The 20,780-nt window shown below is 46.2% G+C and overlaps 1 protein-coding gene across 8 annotated transcripts in view; it reads left to right on the plus strand.

Moving 5' to 3' along the window:
• grin1b (glutamate receptor, ionotropic, N-methyl D-aspartate 1b) overlaps positions 1-20,780 on the plus strand; it is a 70,924-nt gene continuing 50,144 nt past the window's right edge. For 3 of the 8 annotated variants that reach the window (XR_014280058.1, XR_014280059.1, XM_082554195.1), the window contains exons 1-4: positions 2-479; positions 2,774-3,030; positions 10,012-10,146; positions 12,439-12,615. Coding sequence is in view for 4 of the 8 variants with exons in the window: in XM_082554195.1 (XP_082410321.1) it covers position 479; positions 2,774-3,030; positions 10,012-10,146; positions 12,439-12,615 (570 nt within the window). In the remaining 4 variants the exon portion in view is untranslated. Of the gene's footprint in view, positions 480-2,773; positions 3,031-10,011; positions 10,147-12,438; positions 12,616-20,780 lie in introns of all 8 variants that reach the window. The other 5 variants (XM_082554196.1, XM_082554198.1, XR_014280057.1 and 2 more) reach the window with 4 other exon arrangements.

The raw sequence follows: 20,780 nt of genomic DNA on the forward strand, positions 1-20,780 counted from the left end.
GCTGGTCGTTAGATTTAGTGTCGGTGTCATGCTGAACATTTTCAATAAATCACTGAAAAACGGACAGACGGACGTGAACGCGACGGGATTTCCGACGCTCGTGCCCGTGCTCCTGTGGCTGTCGTTCCCTCTCCTCCGCTTGTGAACGCGCGGGAAGCTGGGAGCGAGCGTCAGTGATCCAAGGACAGAGCAGAGGGGCTCGTGAGCATCAGGTCACCTGGAATTCCGCGAGCGTACCGAAACGGAGGAGACCCGGACCCGGAGCAACAGCACCGAGCCCGGGAGAACCGGGCTGTCCGTGACGGTCCGACCCGGACCCCAGCGATCTCGGTGTCACGGGGCTCCAGCGGCTCTCAGTCATAAACAGCAGCAGACTCAGACCCACGGACACACCGAACCGGGCCCACGGAAACACGGGAGGACAAAACAGAAATCAACAGGAGGCCGAGTAACGGATCCAGAACCGCAGGACCGGATCAGTGAGTGTTTATTGTGCTGTAAATGTGCTGTATGAATGACCGCGGGCAGAACCACGTGACTGTTTTTACACTTTATTGATTCGTTTGGGTTTTTACAAAAAATAAAAATAAATAACAAGATCAGAGGGAGTAACTGCAGAGTAACTGAGTATTTTTGTTTGAGTACGGCTCTGAGCAAAGCAAGTGTCCTGCAACGTGACACAAACTGGACCTGGACTCAGAGCTGGTCTCAGACTGGACTCAGAGCTGGTCTCAGAGCTGGTCTCAGAGCTGGACTCAGAGCTGGACTCAGAGCTGGTCTCAGACTGGACTCAGACTGGACTCAGAGCTGGACTCAGACTGGACTCAGACTAGATCAGTCTGGTCTCAGACTGGACTCAGACCAGACTCAGAGCTGGTCGCAGAGCTGGACGCAGAGCTGGTCTCACACTGGACTCAGACTGGACTCAGACTAGATCAGTCTGGTCTCACACTGGACTCAGACTGGACTCAGACCAGACTCAGAGCTGGTCGCAGACTGGACGCAGAGCTGGACGCAGAGCTGGTCTCAGACTGGACTCAGAGCTGGTCTAAGACTGGACTCAGAGCTGGTCTAAGACCGGGCTCAGACTGGACTCAGAGCTGGTCTAAGACTGGACTCAGACTGGACTCAGACTGGACTCAGACTAGATCAGTCTGGTCTCAGACTGGACTCAGACCAGACTCAGAGCTGGTCTCAGACTGGACTCAGAGCTGGACTCAGAGCTGGTCTCAGACTGGACTCAGACTGGACTCAGACTAGATCAGTCTGGTCTCAGACTGGACTCAGACCAGACTCAGAGCTGGTCTCAGACTGGACTCAGACTGGACTCAGAGCAGGTCGGGTAGATTTTGGGGGTTTTCTGGGTGTTTTGTGTGTCTGTGCTCTGAGGCATGTTCCTGTATTTCTTGTGTGTCTTTGTGTTTCACTTCCTGCTGTCAGATTTGTCCCCCCTGAGCTTTGTTCTTCAGTTTTGCGTCTCTGACACGTTTGTGTCTTCTTGTCTCATGTTGTGTTTTTGTGCTCGTTTGGTGTGTGCACTTTGTCTCCCTGCAGCTGTTGTGGTTCTGGATGCCTTCATCTTGTGTCTCTTGAGGTTTTTTTGTTACATTTTTGGTCTTGTTCGGAGGTTTTGCAGCTTTGCAGTCGTCATTTTGTGTTTGGCTCTCAGTCGTTGTGGTTCGCGGTCTGTCCGTCTCCAGGTTTAGTCGTCTCTGCATGTCTCATTTTCTTCATGGAGCCATTTTGTGTCTCTGCAGGTGTGTTTGGCACTTCTGTTTGTTTCAGCTTCATTTCTCTGTGTTTGTGTGAGTCTGCTGTGAGATTTTTCCCGTTTTTACAGCCGTCTGCTCCGCCTGTCACTATTCCCGAGTGTCTCCACAGAAATGTGACTGAACACGAGCACTTCACGCAGACTCCTGGTCTGGAACACCAATGATAAACTTCCACCTGCATCGCTTTTTGAATCCTCCCCACAGAAGCTCAAAGTGCGCACACCTCCGTCTCAGCTGACCTCCACCACACGTTCCTACTTTTCTTCACTTTAGCTTCTTTATCGAAGGATTCAGACTCTTTGATTCGTCCACGGTCGCCTCACACTTGTCCTCCAGTGTCAGACTTCCTGATTATAAAACATAAATTCAAATGAAAAGATCAAATTCTTATTGTCTGTTTAAACTGTAAACAAATTACAAAAAAAACACGAGATAAAAATCTGGAAATGTAAAAGCAGTCTCCAGATCATGGAGTAAAAACTGTAAATTCTGACATTAAAATCCAAAATATATAACAAAACAAATCTTTATTATCATACTGCACTGATGGAAGTCACGCACTGACGGCGGCCTTCACCACGCCCACGTTTGTTTTAATGACCCCTTATAAACCGTTGAATGATGACATCAGCGCCGGGATAAGAAGGGTTCAGGTGACATCATCAGGTCACGAGACAAATCTTCTGTATCTTCCTTCATGTTGTTTCACATGCTTTTGATTTTGAATGTTCACATCGAGCGTCTGACCTGACGCAGAGCTGCTAACATCAAATCAATTTCATTTTGTTTGAAAATTAAAATTAAAAAATCTTTTTGCGATTACCAAGAAAAAAAAGACGATGGAAGCCTTAAAAAAAAATCCAGATTATGAGATTAAGTCGGGGTTACGACATCATTTAAACGCCAGTCTGGACGTCTGCGTCCCCTCAGGCGTATCTGAGGACCCCACGGTGGGACTAAATCGTCCCTTTAGTAATGCACTTCCTTTCCCCTCCCCTCAGTGGAGCTGTGCGGCGTGCTGCTCCTGGCCGTGCTGCAGTGCTGCTCGGTGGCGCTGTGCGGCTGCGAGCCGCGGCTGGTGAATGTGGGCGCCGTGCTGAGTCAGAAGCGATACGAGCAGGTGTTCAAGGAGGCGGTGAGTCAGGCCAACGCTCTGTACGGGAAGGACAAGTTCAAGATGAACGCCATCTCCGTCACGCACAAGGCCAACGCCATCCAGATGGCACTCTCTGTCTGCGAGGACCTCATCTCCAACCAGGTGAGCACCTGCTGTCACATGACCCCTCAAACCTGACTCAGAAATGTCTTATCCCCGCCCCGCCCTGAGCCTGGTTCTGTCGGAGTTGGTCACATGATCGCTGAGGTCGTAAACGGCCTAAACTGCTGCAACTTTCATGGTGAAACGAAACTCTTCCTGTTTACCTTTCACAGTAAAAGCCCCGACAGAACTATGGGAGGTTTGAATGTGAAAATCTGTCTCCTCTGTTAACCTAACCTCAGTGATCAAACATGATCTCAGATGACATGATTTATTCTGATTTCACTGCAGGATGACTTTTATTTTGACAGGTTTACTGGTGGGGTGGTTGGGGGTCATGACCCTGTCCTGCAACAACAGCAGCAGCTTCACAGAAGTCATCTCGTAACGAAGCGAAATGCTGATTTTGGTCTAAATGAAATGAAAATGAATGTAATTAGTTGTCAGATAAAATAATCATTACCCATGAAATGTATTTAGATCATTGAATTCTCGTGTTATTAGCTCACATCATTACATTGTTCTCATATTTTTATGTCATTTATAAAAAGAGAGTCCAAAACAACACGAGCGCCAACACGTCTGAATGAGTTAATTACAGGAACATTAAAAATCAAAACGTCAGAGCGTCCTCAGCTGGATTAGAACAGGATAAAACTCGTTTCATGGCTGCAGAGGTGACGTACAGGACGCTGTATGCTGGTCAAATTCTGATTGGTTGATAAGCGAGCTGAACAGGTAAGGGAGTTCACCTGGACTGAGAGAAGCAAGAAAAACAGACGAACAACAGAACAAGCAGAGCTGCTCACACTGCCCCCATCTGGCAGCAGACGCTCACTGCAGGTTCACTGGGTGCACCTGGACACGCGGCCACGCAGAACGAACTACACCTGGATTCAAACTCAGGACCTTCTTCCTGTGCGGCCACAGAGCGCACCACAGTGTAAACACTACATGTTGCTAGGCAACCGTTTCAGATGAATGTCTACGGGGCCAAAATGGCGTCCTGGGTAAAATCGCTGCACGATGTATATGTTGTGAAATTTGAGGCGATGGAGTTAAAATCCCACAAGATCAAAACAGCGCGCTTGGTTTTCTGATCGTGTATCAATAAAGTTGTCACATTTGTAGCAGCTGTTTCCATCTAGTTTCAGGATGATCTCAGTCGTGTTTGGTTAAACTCTGTTCGTCAGGCCATCTTCAGACTTCAGCCGTGGCAGATTTATTTATGTCACGCTGATTCTTTCAGTATGTGCAGAGACATGTGGGGGTGGGTGTGCTCGTGTTTCATAATTATAATCAGAGTGAGAGTAAAACTGAGAGCAACAGCAGAATAACAATCACTGCACTCATGTTAAACTGACTGGGCTCGTACGTTTTTAATATTTGGGAACATAATGTCATCTGTTGCCACCAGGAGGACATCTGTACAGGGGCAGAGAAAACAAAGCTGTTAATAAGAAAACTGCTCAGTTAATCCATCGGTGAAATGATTCAACATGGCAGTCGTAATGTGAACGTTTCCCTATTTTAGGAAAGAAAATCTTCGCTTTGTACATGGACACAAATCAGCTGAAACGAGAGAAGTCTGTTTCCCAAATTACTGTAAAACGTGTCGTATTTTCTCATTTTTACACAAACATGATTCAGTCTTCTGTCCTGTTTGTGGACCTGAAGACTGACTCAGTCTGATTTAGTGACTTTTTTAGGAGAAGTAATCTCAGACCTCTATGCAGACGTAAGATTTATGTAAACCATCTGAAGGCCTCACTGCCCGACTGCACAAGATTAAAACTTGAATAGCTTTGAGCTGTATGCCAAGAGTGAACGAGACATCGATTCACTGATCCACACCACCAGGATATACAGCAATGACATTGGAATGTCGTTCGGGCTGGAGAAGTGTAGTCGGATGATAACAAAGAGAGGGAAGGTAGTCAGAACTGAGGGGATTGAACTACCAGAAGGCAACATTGCAGACACAGAGGACGGTTACAAGTACCTGGGGATCCTACAGGCGAATGGGAACCATGAAGAGGCCGCTAGAAAGGCTGCAACCACCAAGTACCTGCAGAGGGTCAGGCAGGTCCCAAGTCCAGCACCCTGAGGCTGTACGCTAAGCGGAAGGAAGGGGGCCGGGGACTGGTGAGTGTCAGCACCACAGTCCAGGATGAGACAACGAACATCCAAGAATACATTGGGAAGATGGCCCCAACTGACCGAGTGCTCAGTGAATGCCTCAGGCAGCAGAAACCCAAGAAAGAGGAGGGAGACGAGGAACCATCATGGAAGGACAGGCTCCTGCACGGTATGTACCACCGGCAGATAGAGGAGGTGGCTGATATCCAGAAATCCTACCAGTGGCTGGACAAAGCTGGACTGAAAGACAGCACAGAGGCACTAATCATGGCAGCACAAGAACAAGCTCTGAGCACAAGATCCATAGATGCTGGGGTCTATCACACCAGGCAAGACCCCAGGCTGTGTAAAGATGCCCCAGAGACTATCCAGCACATAACAGCAGGGTGCAAGATGCTAGCAGGCAAGGCATACATGGAACGCCATAACCAAGTGGCCGGCATAGTGTACAGGAACATCTGTGCCGAGTATAACCTGGAAGTCCCGAGGTCAAAATGGGAGATGCCCCCAAGGGTGGTGGAGAATGACCGAGCTAAGATCCTGTGGGACTTCCAGGACCCGAGCTTGGAGGATTGACCGCCTGCAGGGGCGAGCGGGGATTTATACTTACAGTGCTGTTGAAGCGATTTTCCCCTTTCCAATTACTTTTTTAAAGGTTTGTCACACTTTAATGTTTCACATCATTAATTGGAGATTATGTATGGGAATTTCAGGAGCGGGACCACGCCTCCAAACATGCTCCTTCCGGTCCTCATCTGTACAGGTTCCCCCAGTCCTGCAAGCTGTCATTCTCGTTTACGTGCTCCTCCCCTTTTCAATTCTGTAACTTCTTCACTTCTGTTCAGTACGTGGGGATCTGCTGGGCCCGGGAGCCATCGCCAGGCCCCCTCAAAGCCTTCCCCAAACCGCAGCTCAGCTCATGCCCAAGCATCACCTTTACCTACTAAAACGCTGTCAAACATAAAATGAGGACGTGGGTCCAGCGAGTGAAACAAATGTAAATATTGGACAAAGCGACCCACAGTGAGAGCCTTTAACCACACACTGTCACAGAACAGTGGAGAACCTTCCCACGAGTGGCCGGCCGACCAAAATTACCCCAAGAGTGCAGCGACGACCAAGAGGTCACATGTAGGTTTGGATTTTTTGTGTTTACTTGTGCTAATCTTTGTCTAATATTTAAATTTGTTTAATGATCTGAAACGTTCAAATGTGTCAAACATGGAAAAACACAGGAAGAGGGCAAACACCTCCTCGCTGTACGATGGAAGCAGTGCGTAACAGAGTAGCCATCCATCTCAGAACGAAAGCATAGAAACAAGCAGTGTTTTTGTGCCTTTAAAAAGATATTACAATGATTTCAAACAGATGCAATCAAATCAAATCCTGTCAGATTGTCAGCAAACAGCTGCTCTTTGAGTGCATCAGAAATATTTATGTGTCTTTATGTGCAACCATCAGAGAAAAGACTATTCATCCAACACGGGCTCTGTAACCTGTTTCCTTTGTGGAGAAATGAGGCCAACATGGCGTCGATGTGTCAGAGGGAGCGATGGACGTCAGATTACCGTCCTCTCTCTCTCTGTCTGCAGGAACGCAGATGTAATCCATCCAGAGAGATGCAGGGATTACAGCGCAGGCCTGTAACTGTGTTTGCTGCAAGCTGCTTGGTTCGGCTGAGCAGCTGCTGGTGGTTTCATGTGGTCACAGGTCCTGTTTGTGCTGCTGACAGGGAAAAGAAAACGTGCTTTCACTGCGGTTAGTTTATTAAAAACATGATACGATGATGCATCCATCATATCAGGATGAACAGAAGCTGTTAACAGGTAGAGTCTGCCTGTGGAAATGATATCCAGCTCAGTCTGAGGTCATGAGGCGAACGTCGGCTTCATACTTGTAAAAGCCGCAGCTTCCTCCGAGCTCAGAGGAGACGGGAGTCCACGTCTCACACTCCTTCTGTCTGTGCCTGATGTCCAGACCAGAAAACATTTGTTCCTTCCTGTTGCCCTTCACACTAAGAGCCTCAGATGGTCTTGCACTCTTGCAGTGGAAGAAGCAACTGAATAAAACAGGACACTATTGAAGTAACGTGCACCAACACAAACTCTTTGATCTGCTGACAGTAGCGGCGGTCTGAGTACAGCGGACTCATCTTCCTGTTCAGGAAACAGTTTGAGATAATCTGACCTTTTGCCACGGAGCGTGCTGGAAGCAGGCATCAGGGCTGTGGTCATGACAGGATGGACGTGGTCAGCAGCAACACTCGGGAGTTCAGATGATGCTCAGCTGGTCCTGAAAATCTGCCTCACGACGTCACACCAGCCTGAACACCAGTGAAGGGTAAAGGTGGGATGCCGTCGGAGAATCGTCAGACCAGGAAATGTTTTTTCGTCTTCTGTCGTCCGGTTTTTGTGAATGCGCCCGTCTGCTGTTCAGAGATGCTCGTATGCAACCTTTGGTTATGAGTTGAAAGCAGTCTGTCTCTGACCTCTGACCTCTGATGTCAGCAGGGCATTTTCTCCCAGAGAACTGCTGCCGACTGCGTGTGTTTGTTCTTTTTATTTTATTTGTTTGTCTGTAAACTCTGGAGATGTTTTCGTTTCTGACACACTGAGACGACCGACTGTGCAGTCGCATCGCGTACTTACTGATGCTTAGTTTGAACCTCTGCAGGTCGTCTTGAATGCGCTGAGTTGCTGCCATGTGATTGGCTGGTTAGATGTTTAGGTTAGCAGGCAGTTGAACAAAGGGGCCAATGAGTGTACAGTATGAATGACTCGTCTTACATGAATGAATTATTAAGAAGATGAATTAGATACACAGAATTATTAATGACACTATCAGAATGAACATAATGTTTTATTCATTTAGTTGGTTTTATTTATTGTAGCAATCACACTAAACATCGTTACTGGCATCTGTGTTTTAAAAGATCTTTTGATTATTAACATAAATGACAACGTTCAGGATAACGCTGCTTTCACTGTGAACACTGTACAAAGACACTACATGCGTTTAATTGTAATACAACACCTGTAGGGGAAAAAAGAGCTTTAAACTGCAAAAGTGACAAGAAGTCTGAGCACTTTCACACATGCAGAGCACAATAATGCCCGGACTGGGCAGCCGCAGGTGCCACCAGCAATCAGTCTGGGCAAGCAAGGCAGGCAGTGCTGGTCAAGTGAAGTCCAAAAGTAGACCTCGCTCTCCTTAACGTTCAAACGACATTCAGCCCTCCAGCGTTGTTTGTATCCAGTCTGTTGATGGTTACATAAGTGGTCACAGCGGGCTGCTGTCTCTGGAAGCACGAATAACTCTGGAAGCTGTGGTTCCTGTCATTTTGATGTGTCCGTGTCAAGCTGAGACCAGAAGCATTTTCTGGTTGTTAAATCTGTTTGATGAGAGACTGATGGGAGACCAGCATCACTGACAAGCTGCTGCTGCTTTCACTGATCTGAGATCATTTACCTGTGCACTGTGTGGACACACAGCTAGCATTAGCAAGGATTAAGCATTTTAACGACCGACCACCTCGGCTTTTTCCTTGATGGGGGGCGGGTTCTGCTGAACAGAATTTAAATGTTTAGTCTAAAGTTTGATAACATGACCCTTTCAAGTACTACACAAGTCACACAAGTGTACTAACAGAAGTATCTGAACCGAGACACATCCAGTGTTTACTTCATTTTCTTCAGGTCCGATTTTAAATACAATCGAGCTGCTCGGTGATTCACCACAAAGTTATTCTGCTAGAGCGTCGGCAGGCGTAGTGACGTAAGAGTTTCAGCTCACGCTCTCTGATTTCTGTCTAAAGCTGCAAACACTCGGCAGGACATAAAAGTTTCTCTGCAGATCGCTGACGTTTCTCTGAAGCTGGTGAAATGGAACCATTTCTCAAACTGGGATCCAGGAAGGATGATTTTACTCGTCATAAACACCGACCAGTCTGAACCTTCACAACACGGGCGGAGTTGGTTTATACCAGTGAAACCAGCATTTTATATTATTTGACTGATTTCAAACTGCAGACAAAACTTTTATCATTTTTTTAAATGTTACTCAGCAGCCTGGGATGACTTTGATCTCACTGATCCAAACACATGTGCAGGTTTTACTACAGGACGCAGTGCAAACACGAGTGTAACGGCCTACAGTCATCCTGCTGTTGGACACAAACCTGTCAGCAAAGCTGCTGTGAGCAGATTCCTCGTTCTCTACATCTAACTGCAAAGATTGAACTGAAGGAAAAATTGCCTTCATCATTTACACAAATATGAAGAATAAACTCATCAAATGTAATTTTAAGAATCTTTTCATCTGTATCATTAACATCTTATGTGTGAGGCAGAAATGTGTGCACTGAACTGTAACCTGAGTTAGTATCAAAGGTCTTACGGCCGATTTGAACGTTTTACGCTTTGTTACATGTGAACGTCCTGGATCGTTTGGCTCGTAGGATTCACAGAGCAGGATTTGTTCCCAGCAGTTACTCTGCAGCGTTTGCTGTTTGCATCGTGGAAAAATCCTGCGTCTGCATCACAGGGCCAGTCATTAGACACAAAGGACTGATTAACATGAAACATTTCTCTGTCTCACTGAAAACAAGGGAAAACCCACCGAATAACTGAGAAATCATAAAAAGTTCCAGCTAATGTGACAGATGTGCTACAGATGTGCTACGTGTCTCCAGAAACCACAGCTCACTGCTGCTTTTCTGCAGACCTCTAACATCAAATAGTAATTCTAGAAAAATCCATCAAACCCGCCGGCGCTACTTTCTACTCGACCTTTCTGTGTGGTACACGGACATCTGAACTGAGATGTGTTTGTCTTACTCTGTAGGTGTACGCCATTCTGGTCAGCCATCCTCCACAGTCCAACGACCACCTGACTCCAACGCCCGTCTCCTACACCGCCGGTTTCTACCGAATCCCCGTGGTCGGCCTGACGACACGCATGTCCATCTACTCTGATAAGGTTAGCTCGGTCGGTCTGTTACAGCAGAGCGCTGACGGTCTGAGCTGCAACGCTCACATGAGGATCTGATCCTGGTTCTTTACACAGCTGTTTGCATCCATCACTGTTTTATTCGTCAGAGCCTTTCATCTTGGTTCTGAATTTTCTCCACTGGAGTGAAAATCAGGAAAGTTCACTTTTATGCAGATGACATCCAGGTGTCCCAATCAGAAAACACACAGAACGAGTGAAAAATCACAAAAGGTGTCACGTCTGCAGAGGTGAACGGCGTGGAATCAGGTGAATGTGGACCCAGAATACAGACAAGGATGGAGGTGGATGATAACAAAAGCGAGCCTTTATTTGGCTGAATAAGAGTTCAAACAAAAGCAAAGGAAGACAGGATAAAGACATGCTGTGGGAGAGAGACAGAGATTAATAACAGGTATGATTCGGTGCAGAGAGGTCTGTTAACACATAGTGAGTGAAGAAGAAACACCCAGTGCATCATGGGAATCCCCGGCAGCCTACGTCTATTGCAGCATAACTAAGGGAGGATTCAGGGTCACCTGGTCCAGCCCTAACTACATGCTTTAGCAAAAAGGAAAGTTTGAAGCCTAATCTTGAAAGTAGAGATAGTGTCTGTCTCCTGAATCCAAACTGGAAGCTGGTTCCACAGAAGAGGGGCCTGAAAACTGAAGGCTCTGCCTCCCATTCTACTTTTAAATACTCTAGGAACAACAAGTAGGCCTGCAGAGCGAGAGCGAAGTGCTCTAATAGGGTGATATGGTACTACAAGGTCATTAAGATAAGATGGGGCCTGATTATTTAAGACCTTGTATGTGTCATAGCTGTGTGCAGGAAGGAAGGACCCAAAATGCAGGACTCACTGAGGCAAAGGTGAACTCAAAGGTCTTAATGCTCAATTCCAATTTCTTGATGAAATCCGATTGTTTTGTCTGCTTGTTCACACTACAAATAAAATGCGACAGCAAACGCATGTATTTTACATATTTGTTTAATATGTGCGTTGAAGGACATGTCCTGGTCAAAAATGACTCCAAGGTTCCTCACAGTGTTACTGGAGGCCAAGGTAATGCCATCCAGAGGAAGAATCTGCTTAGATACCATATTTCTAGGCTTTTCAGGGCCGAGTACAATAACCTCAGTTTGATCTGAATTAAGAAGCAGAAAGTTAGCGGCCATCCAGGTCTTTATGTCTTTAAGACATTCCTGCAGTTTAACTCATTGGTGTGTGTTATCTGGCTTCATGGACAGATAGAGCTGGGTGCCATCTGCATAGCAGTGAAAATGTATGCTATGTCTTCTAATGATACTGCCTAAGGGAAGCATGTATAATGTAAACAGAATTGGTCCTAGCACTGAACCCTGTGGAACTCCATAATTAACCTCAGTGTGTGAAGAGGACTCTCCATTTACATGCACAAACTGGAGTCTATTAGATAGATATGATACAAACCACTGCAGCACAGTACCTGTAATACCTACAGCATGTTCTAATCGCTCTAATAGGATATTATGGTCAACAGTATCGAACGCTGCACTGAGGTCTAGCAGGACAAGCACAGAGATGAGTCCACTGTCAGAGGCCATAAGAAGATCATTTGTAACCTTCACTAAAGCTGTTTCTGTGCTGTGATGAGCTCTGAAACCTGACTGAAACTCTTCAAATAAACCTCTGCAGATGATCTGTTAGCTGTTTGACAACTACTCTTTCAAGGATGTTTGATATAAAGGAAGGTTGGAGATTGGCCTGTAATTAGCTAAGACTGCTGGGTCTAGAGATGCTTTTTGAGTAAAGGTTTAACTACAGCCAGCTTGAAGGCCTGTGGTACATAGCTGATCATTAGAGATAGGTTGATCATATTTAAGATCGAAGCATTAATTAATGGCAGGACTTCCTACCATAGGATATCCCAGTGCTCCCAGTGAACAGCGCTCTGGTTCCTCACCAGGTTTTATACACATGAAATATTCACACATTTTTCAGGTGGAGGCAGCTGCAGTAAGCCAGACTACATCTGTTTTGTTCTTTGTGTCCTTTCACTCAGCAGTACAGTGTTTGATAAACGTGTTAAGGAAGTATTGGCTAATCTTTTTATAGCAGCTGTTATGTTTCTGCAGACGATCATATTATCGCTTTTCTGGCTTTTGGTTCTGTAGAGCTTCTTCCTGATCTCTGGTTCGTTATGATGTCAACTCATCATACATGTGAAGGATGGATGTTTCTGGATAAAATCAAAGTAGAGTAAGAACCTGTTGGGTTAACCTCCTCCACCTCCTCTCGTGCAGAGCATCCACCTGTCGTTCCTGAGGACGGTGCCTCCATACTCCCACCAGGCACAGGTGTGGTTCGACCTGATGAGGGAGTTCAGGTGGAATCACATCATCCTGATCGTGAGCGACGACCACGAGGGCCGAGCCGCCCAGAAGAGACTGGAGACCCTGCTGGAGGAGCGTGAGACCAAGGTCAGCAAGGACACGCCCACATATGAGCTCATAGACACGGACATGCAGTCTCAATGTGCTGCACATCACGTGTGTGTGTGTGTGTGTGTGTGGGCGCACGTTATTCAGATGCAGGTTTGTGTAGTTTAGCTGCATGATAAATAATGAGCTGCTGTGTGAGAGGCCTTCATCCCTCCATCATCGCTCTGTAATTTCTCCAGGATTGCTACTTCATCGCTCCCTCATCCTTCCTTCGTCCCTCCTTCATCTCTCCTTCATCCTTCCTTCATCTGTCCTTCATTGTCCTTCATTAGCTTTAATATTCTTTCTGCCAGATGCTTCACAGCAGCTTCTCTTTCATCCTTTTTCTTTATTTTCTATTGTGTTCTTTTTCTTTTCTTATCTCCACCAAGAGGTTTTACAGGTTTTCTGTTTACATGGATCATAAAGAACCAGATGAGGCAGAATGATCGATCTCTGCTTTTATTTTCAGTAGCTGACCTGTGTGTAGCTGAAGCTGCTCACTGCCCCGGGTTTTTATGTTCTCAATAAACACCTGATGCCACACGTGATCCAAACCAGGATAAGAATCACAAACATGATCAAACATGACCTCCATGTGTGAAATGCAGATCCAGGAGGTTTTACTGACTAGACTGGACTGTGCTGGACTGGACTGTGCTGGACTGGACTTTGCTGGACTGGACTGTGCTGGACTGGGCTGCAATAATAGCAATAATAGCAATAATATAGATATGTGAGTATATTACAGAAATGGGTCTATTATGGTATGTTATAATGTACACGGTATGAAGTATGTTGTGAATATTCTATAACTATAAGTATGTACAGGCTGTAGTGAGTACAAGCTATGTACAGGCTATGAACAGGATATAAATATGAAAAACTATACAGAATATGAAATAAATAACTTTACAGGAATCTGAGTGTTACGTCCCCACATAAAAGTCTAGGCGATGAGGGTGGGGGACAGTAACAGTTAGATCCAGGTGGAATGAAAAGAACGCCAGGCAGAGGTATTTAACATAAAATAGATCTTTATTGTAGGCAAACACCTCAATAATCATATAAATGGCAACAACAAAAGGAGACAGCACCGCTGCTTTAATGAGAAATCAGGGAGATCAACCCAAAGTGGTAATGACCACTTCAACAAAGAAAGCAACAATAAGAGAGACTGAGGAGGAGCTTCTTCCCGCAGGCGATACGGTCTCTCAATCACACCACCACACAGTACTGACCCACACATATGGTTCTTACACACACACTGGACTTTCTGGACATTGTTTTTGCACAACACTGGTCACTATATTCTTCATTTCCAGTTAATACTTGTACAGCTGCTGTTATTGTGTATATATTTATTTATATTTAGATTCCTTCATACATTCTTATATAGTTCTATATTGTGTATTTTGTTGTACAGTTATTTTATTTTCAACTTTAATTTATATATTTTATCTTATTCTTCCCAGTTAAATTTACCCTTCATTCTAATTTGTGTTGTACAGTTATTTCATTTTTAACCTTAATTTATATTCTATTCCTTCCTAGTTAAATTTACCCTTTTTAATTTTTCATATTTATTTCCTATCTTATTCATAGCCTTTTCCTTTTTTGTTTTCTTTAGGTCACGAGCAGTTGTCCAAGCATTTCACTACATATCGTACTGTGTATGACTGTGTACGTGACAAATAAAATTTGAATTTGAATTTGAATTTGAATTTAAGGCTTCAACAGAAAGAGACAGCAACGCTGCTAGCAAACAATATCCAGGCAGGCCACACAAACTAATGAAGGCCGCCGTCACTCATGGGCAATCACTGCTCAGTTAAACACTACTCACAAAGAGCCACACGCAGCAGGCTGTTCCACACCTAAGCCAGTAGCACACTCTGACCAGCACAGAGGAAATCCACCAGAAACCTCTCCCTCCTCTTCCACACTGCTCTTCTCCAGCTTATATCACCCCTAAGGGTAATTGGTTGTAACGAGAGCAGATGAGCAGCAGGTGTGACCTAAGGAGAAGGCAGGGGCAGAGAGAGACAAGGGGAGGGGCCAGAACGAAGGAGGAGGAGAGGGAGAAGACAACACCACGCCCACACATTCCCACAGCCTCCCAGGATGTAACACTGAGATATACAGCTATACAGAAATGGGAACTATGCAAGTTGTAAACAGTTGTAGGGTTAAAGATTATCGAATGTACAGAATGATTATTTACACAGAGCTATACAGTAGTGCAGTTAAGATAAGTGAGGGTGTGGATAGTTTCTACAGAGGCTATATAAAGTGCTAGTGGTTGTGAGTGGTGGTTCAGTCCATGTTATTATTGTGTGTTTGAGGGTACAGTTGTCCATTGTGGGTGTGTGTATGTTCAGTCCATGAGTTTAATGTTGGTCAGGAGGCAGAGTTCAGGAGTCTGACAGCTGTGGGGAAGAAGCTGTTCCGGTACCTGGTGGTCTTAGTCCGGAGGCTCCTGTGGCGCCTCCCAGAGGGCAGGAGGGTGAAGAGTCCATGTGATGGGTGACTGGGGTCTCTGATGATTTTCCCAGCCCTTTTCAGACACCGCTTCCTGTAGATGTCTTTTATGGCAGGAAGTGGTGCTCCGGCGATGCGCTGGGCAGTTTTCACGACCCTCTGCAACGCCTTCCGGTCCGAGGCAGAGCAGTTCCCGTACCAGACTGTTATACAGTTGGTCAGGATGCTCTCGATGGTGCAGCGATAGAAGTTCACCAGGATGTCTGAGGACAGGTGGTTCTTCCTCAGAGTCCTCAAGAAGAAGAGGCGCTGGTGAGCCTTCTTGACCAGCTTGGAGCAGTTGGTCGTCCAGGTGAGATCCTCGGAGATGTGGACTCCCAGGAACTTGAAGCTGCTCACACGCTCCACAGCCGTCCCCTTAATGTGGATGGGTGGATGTGGGTCAGCATTCCTCCTGTAGTCCACGATGAGCTCCTTGGTCTTCTCGGTGTTAAGCAGCAGGTTGTTTCTGTCGCACCACTCAGCCAGACGATCCACCTCCTCCCTGTAGGCGGCCTCATCGTTGTCACTGATGAGGCCAATCACCGTGGTGTCATCTGCAAACTTAATGATGGTGTTGGAACCATCAGCAGGTCTGCAGTCGTGGGTGAAGAGGGAGTAGAGGAAAGGGCTCATCACACAGCCTTGTGGTACACCGGTGTTCATCGTGATTGTAGATGAGCAGTGGTTATCCAGCCGGACATGTTGGGGGCGGTTGGTCAGGAAGTCCAGTAACCATTTGCAGATGAGGGAGCTGATGCCCAGGTCTGTCAGTGTCCTGATGAGTTGTGAGGGGTGGATTGTATTGAACGCTGAACTGAAGTCTATAAACAGCATTCTGGCGTAGGTGTTGTTGTTGTCCAGGTGTGAGAGGACAGAGTGCAGTGCGATGGAGACTGCATCCTCTGTGCTCCTGTTCTGGCGGTATGCGAATTGGTGGGGGTCCAGGGTGGGGGGGAGACAGGATTTGAAGTGTGCTAGGACCAGCTGCTCTAAGCACTTAGTGATGATGGGGGTGAGTGCTACTGGGCGGTAGTCATTGAGGCAAGATGGGTTGGAGTTTTTGGGTATCGGGACGATGGAGGTGGATTTGAAGCAGGCCGGTACCACAGCGTGGGCCAAGGACAGATTGAATATGTCTGTGAGCACTCCTGCAAGCTCCCCAGAACACGCTCTGAGAACACGCCCGGGGATGCCATCAGGACCTGCAGCCTTGTGGACATTGATCCTGCTCAGCACTGCTCCTACATCGGTGGGGGAGAGAGTCAGAGGTTGGTGTCTGGCGTCATGTCTGCTTTGGTTGTGGTTGTGGGGTTCCCTCGCTCAAAACGAGCATAAAAGTTGTTGAGCTCGTTGAGGAAGGAGACATCAGAGGATGCGGGGGAGGGTTTGGTGGTCCTGTAGTCTGTGATGGTCTGGAGTCCTTGCCACATGCGTCGGGGGTTGTAGTTGGAGAAGTGTTCTTCTACCTTCTTTTTGTAATGGTGTTTGGCTTTTTTGATGCCCTTCTTTAGATTAGCCCTGGCTGTGCTGCAGGCGTGTGCATCTCCTGACCTAAAGGCGGTGTTGCGGGCCTTCAGGAGGAGACGAACATCCCGGTTCATCCAAGGCTTCTGGTTGGGGTACATGGTGATCCGTTTCTGTGGTTTCGGAGATGTAATCCAGTACAGATGAGGCGTACTGGTCCAGGTCTGTGTGGGTGAACGTATTCCAGTCTGTGTTTTTAAATCTGTCCTGGAGCACTGCCTCTGTCCCCTCTGGCCACACTTTAATTGTCCTCACAGCAGGTTTCACACGTTTGCTGGACTGGACTGGACTGTGCTGAACTGGACTGTGCTGGACTGGACTGTACTGGACTGTGCTGGACTGGACTGTGCTGGACTGTGCTAGACCTGTTGGTCTGGACTGAACTCTAGACTGGTCATAATTTTAGACCTGCTGATCTTGACTCTTGGTCTCGACTTGCTGACCACAGTTCTGGACCTGCCCGTCTCGACCTTCGATTTTCTGTCTTGACCCCGGATGTGCTGGTCCTGACTCTGAACTTATTGCTCTTGAGTCAGGACTTGTTGGTCTTGACTGTGGACCCAGCAATCATGATTCTGGACCTGCTAGTCTGGATTTAGGACTGAATGGTCTTGACTCTGGACCTCCTGGCCATAATTCAAGCCCTGCTGGTCTTGACTGAGGACCAGCAGGTCTGATGTGCTGCAGCTCCTGAATGTCTCATGGTTTTCCATCACTGTGTATTGTTAGAAGATGAATGTTTTATTGTTGGAATACTTTTCTGTCTTGGTGGAGGTTTTTGGTGCTTTTTGTTTTACTTTCTACTTTTTCGTTTCTTCTATTTTTCAATCTTGAGTTGACTTTGAGTTCATTTTTTCCTCTCCTCCTCTTCCTGTCGCTCTCTCTCTTCCTGTCTGTCCGTTCACGTCATCCTTTCAGTTGCTCCTCCGTCTGGTTTCTCATCGCCTCGGCTCTGACGGAGTCGGAGTCATGCAAACACATCTCAGCTGCTTCTGTGGCAGCTGTCGACCTGACTGACTGTCAAAGCGACTCTCTCTGTGCGACTGACATGCAGCAGAGCTTCGACACGAGGGAAACCGCAAGAGTTCAGGCCAACCAGCACGTAAACTGGTTTCCCTGTTTGATGAGCTTCTGCTGTAAACATCACGACACCACAGTTAAAGGATTCAGTAAACACGCATCGCCAAATTTAAAATACATGTGCAGGATTTAATAAGTACAGAAACTTCAATTCAAGTCAATTTTATTTACACAGCAGTCGCCTCAAGGCGCTTTATGTTGTAAGGCAGACCCTACGATAATAAAACGATGCTTGTAACCTCCTTAGCTTCCCTGTGGTGTGGACACCAGCGCTGAGAGGTGGTCCAGCTGCTCGTTCATGAGAAGGCCTCAGAATTAGGAGCATGGAGGTCAACGCGGGGTCACGGGAACATGGAGTCAGCTGCCACAGAGGAGCATCAGAAACTGTTCTCCACCAGGTGGAGGTGTGTCAGGTTAATAGAAGAACACAGAAAGTGATCCCATTTTTCCCAGTTAACGACGGCTAACCAGTTTGTTCAAGTCAGAGGAAAGAATCGGCAAAACGGACATCAGTAGGTTTTTTATTGTGAGGCTTCAACCTTAATCCAGCTCAGAAGTTATTAAGCTGTTTCAACATTTTTATATGCTTATGATGTAAAACGCCTGATTAGTGATGTCGAGCGAGGTCGACGCTGTTTTTAATGAGTCCTCAGGTGAGTGAGAGCGCGAGTCTGCGTTTTGTTCACTGACAAAACCACTTTGTCTAATACAGTGGGGCAAAAAAGTATTTAGTCAGCCACCGATTGTGCAAGTTCCCCCACTTAAAATGATGACAGAGGTCAGTAATTTGCACCAGAGGTACACTTCAACTGTGAGAGACAGAATGTGAAAAAAAAATCCATGAATCCACATGGTAGGATTTGTAAAGAATTTATTGGTAAATCAGGGTGGAAAATAAGTATTTGGTCACCTCAAACAAGGAAAATCTCTGGCTCTCACAGACCTGTAACGTCTTCTGTAAGAAGCTTTTCTGTCCCCCACTCGTTACCTGTATGAATGGCACCTGTTTGAACTCATCATCTGTATAAAAGACACCTGTCCACAGCCTCAAACAGTCAGACTCCAAACTCCGCCATGGCCAAGACCAAAGAGCTTTCGAAGGACACCAGGAAAAGTATTGTAGACCTGCACCAGACTGGGAAGAGTGAATCTACAATAGGCAAGCAGCTTGGTGTGAAAAAATCAACTGTGGGAGCAATCATCAGAAAATGGAAGACATACAAGACCACTGATAATCTCCCTCGATCTGGGGCTCCACGCAAGATCTCATCCCGTGGGGTCAAAATGATCATGAGAACGGTGAGCAAAGATCCCAGAACCACACGGGGGGACCTGGTGAATGACCTGCAGAGAGCTGGGACCAAAGTAACAAAGGTCACCATCAGTAACACACTACAACGGCAGGGAATCAAATCCCGCAGTGCCAGACGTGTTCCGCTGCTGAAGCCAGTGCATGTCCAGGCCCGTCTGAAGTTTGCCAGAGAGCACATGGATGATACAGCAGAGGATTGGGAGAATGTCATGTGGTCAGATGAAACCAAAGTAGAACTTTTTGGTATAAACTCAACTCGTCGTGTTTGGAGGACGAAGAATACTGAGTTGCATCCCAAGAACACCATACCTACTGTGAAGCATGGGGGTGGAAACATCATGCTATGGGGCTGTTTTTCTGCCAAGGGGACAGGACGACTGATCCGTGTTAAGGACAGAATGAATGGGGCCATGTATCGTGAGATTTTGAGCCAAAACCTCCTTCCATCAGTGAGAACTTTGAAGATGAAACGAGGCTGGGTCTTCCAACATGACAATGATCCAAAACACACCGCCCGGGCAACAAAGGAGTGGCTCCGTAAGAAGCATTTGAAAGTCCTGGAGTGGCCTAGCCAGTCTCCAGACCTCAACCCCATAGAAAATCTGTGGCGGGAGTTGAAAGTCCGTGCTGATCGGCGACAGCCCCAAAACATCACTGCTCTCGAGAAGATCTGCATGGAGGAATGGGCCAAAATACCAGCTACTGTGTGTGCAAACCTGGTAAAGACCTATAGTAAACGTTTGACCTCTGTTATTGCCAACAAAGGTTATGTTACAAAGTATTGAGTTGTATTTTTGTTATTGACCAAATACTTATTTTCCACCCTGATTTACCAATAAATTCTTTACAAATCCTACCATGTGGATTCATGGATTTTTTTTTCACATTCTGTCTCTCACAGTTGAAGTGTACCTCTGGTGCAAATTACTGACCTCTGTCATCATTTTAGGTGGAGGAACTTGCACAATCGGTGGCTGACTAAATACTTTTTTGCCCCACTGTATTAGACAAAGTGGTTTTGCGGGCGGGTAGAGAGAGTCAGTAAACCATCCTTCTGCTGGTTGCGATGAATCGTCCCGCTGTGGTGCTGTGATGTTTACAGCAACTCGAAAGCAGCAAATGAAGATGGAGGCAGGAAGTAAGAAGCAGTAAAAGAAAAGGAGGATTTGTTTGTTAATGACAAAGCAGCAACGGCTCTGGGTCGGCATGTTTATATTTCTCAAAGCGTGAACACTTCATATTTTTCTACAGTTCAAAATAAGAAATGCAGAAAGAGACAGAAGAAATCCTCCAGAGTGCAGATGAGACTTTAGAAAAGTTTCAATGTGACTTTGTGTCTCTCAGTTTGAGTCAAACACCTTCATGAATATTGGAGGAGAGACTTTTTTAAGTGGGAGATGCATGAATATTACAGCACATTAGCTAAAGTCGGTGAACCGAGCGGCGGCGGCTGTCATGTGTTGTTCCTGCTTTAAATATCCGGCTTTAACAAAGCATGTAATACCCACCAGCACCAACAACCTGCTGTACGCCACACACATTTCAAAATAAAAGCCTGTAGCCAAGCACTTTAATTTGAAGTATATACATTCTTCCTACGTTGCACCAGATTACTTCTAATTAGGCGATTTGGTAAACATTAAGCTGCAGCCAAACTTACACATGTTTCCATGTGAGATACTGACAGACGACATAATACGATAAAAAAGAAAATAATCAACGAGCT

Source organism: Aulonocara stuartgranti, assembly GCF_965226115.1.
Source record: "Aulonocara stuartgranti genome assembly, chromosome: 12".
Taxonomy (NCBI): Eukaryota; Metazoa; Chordata; class Actinopteri; order Cichliformes; family Cichlidae; genus Aulonocara; species Aulonocara stuartgranti.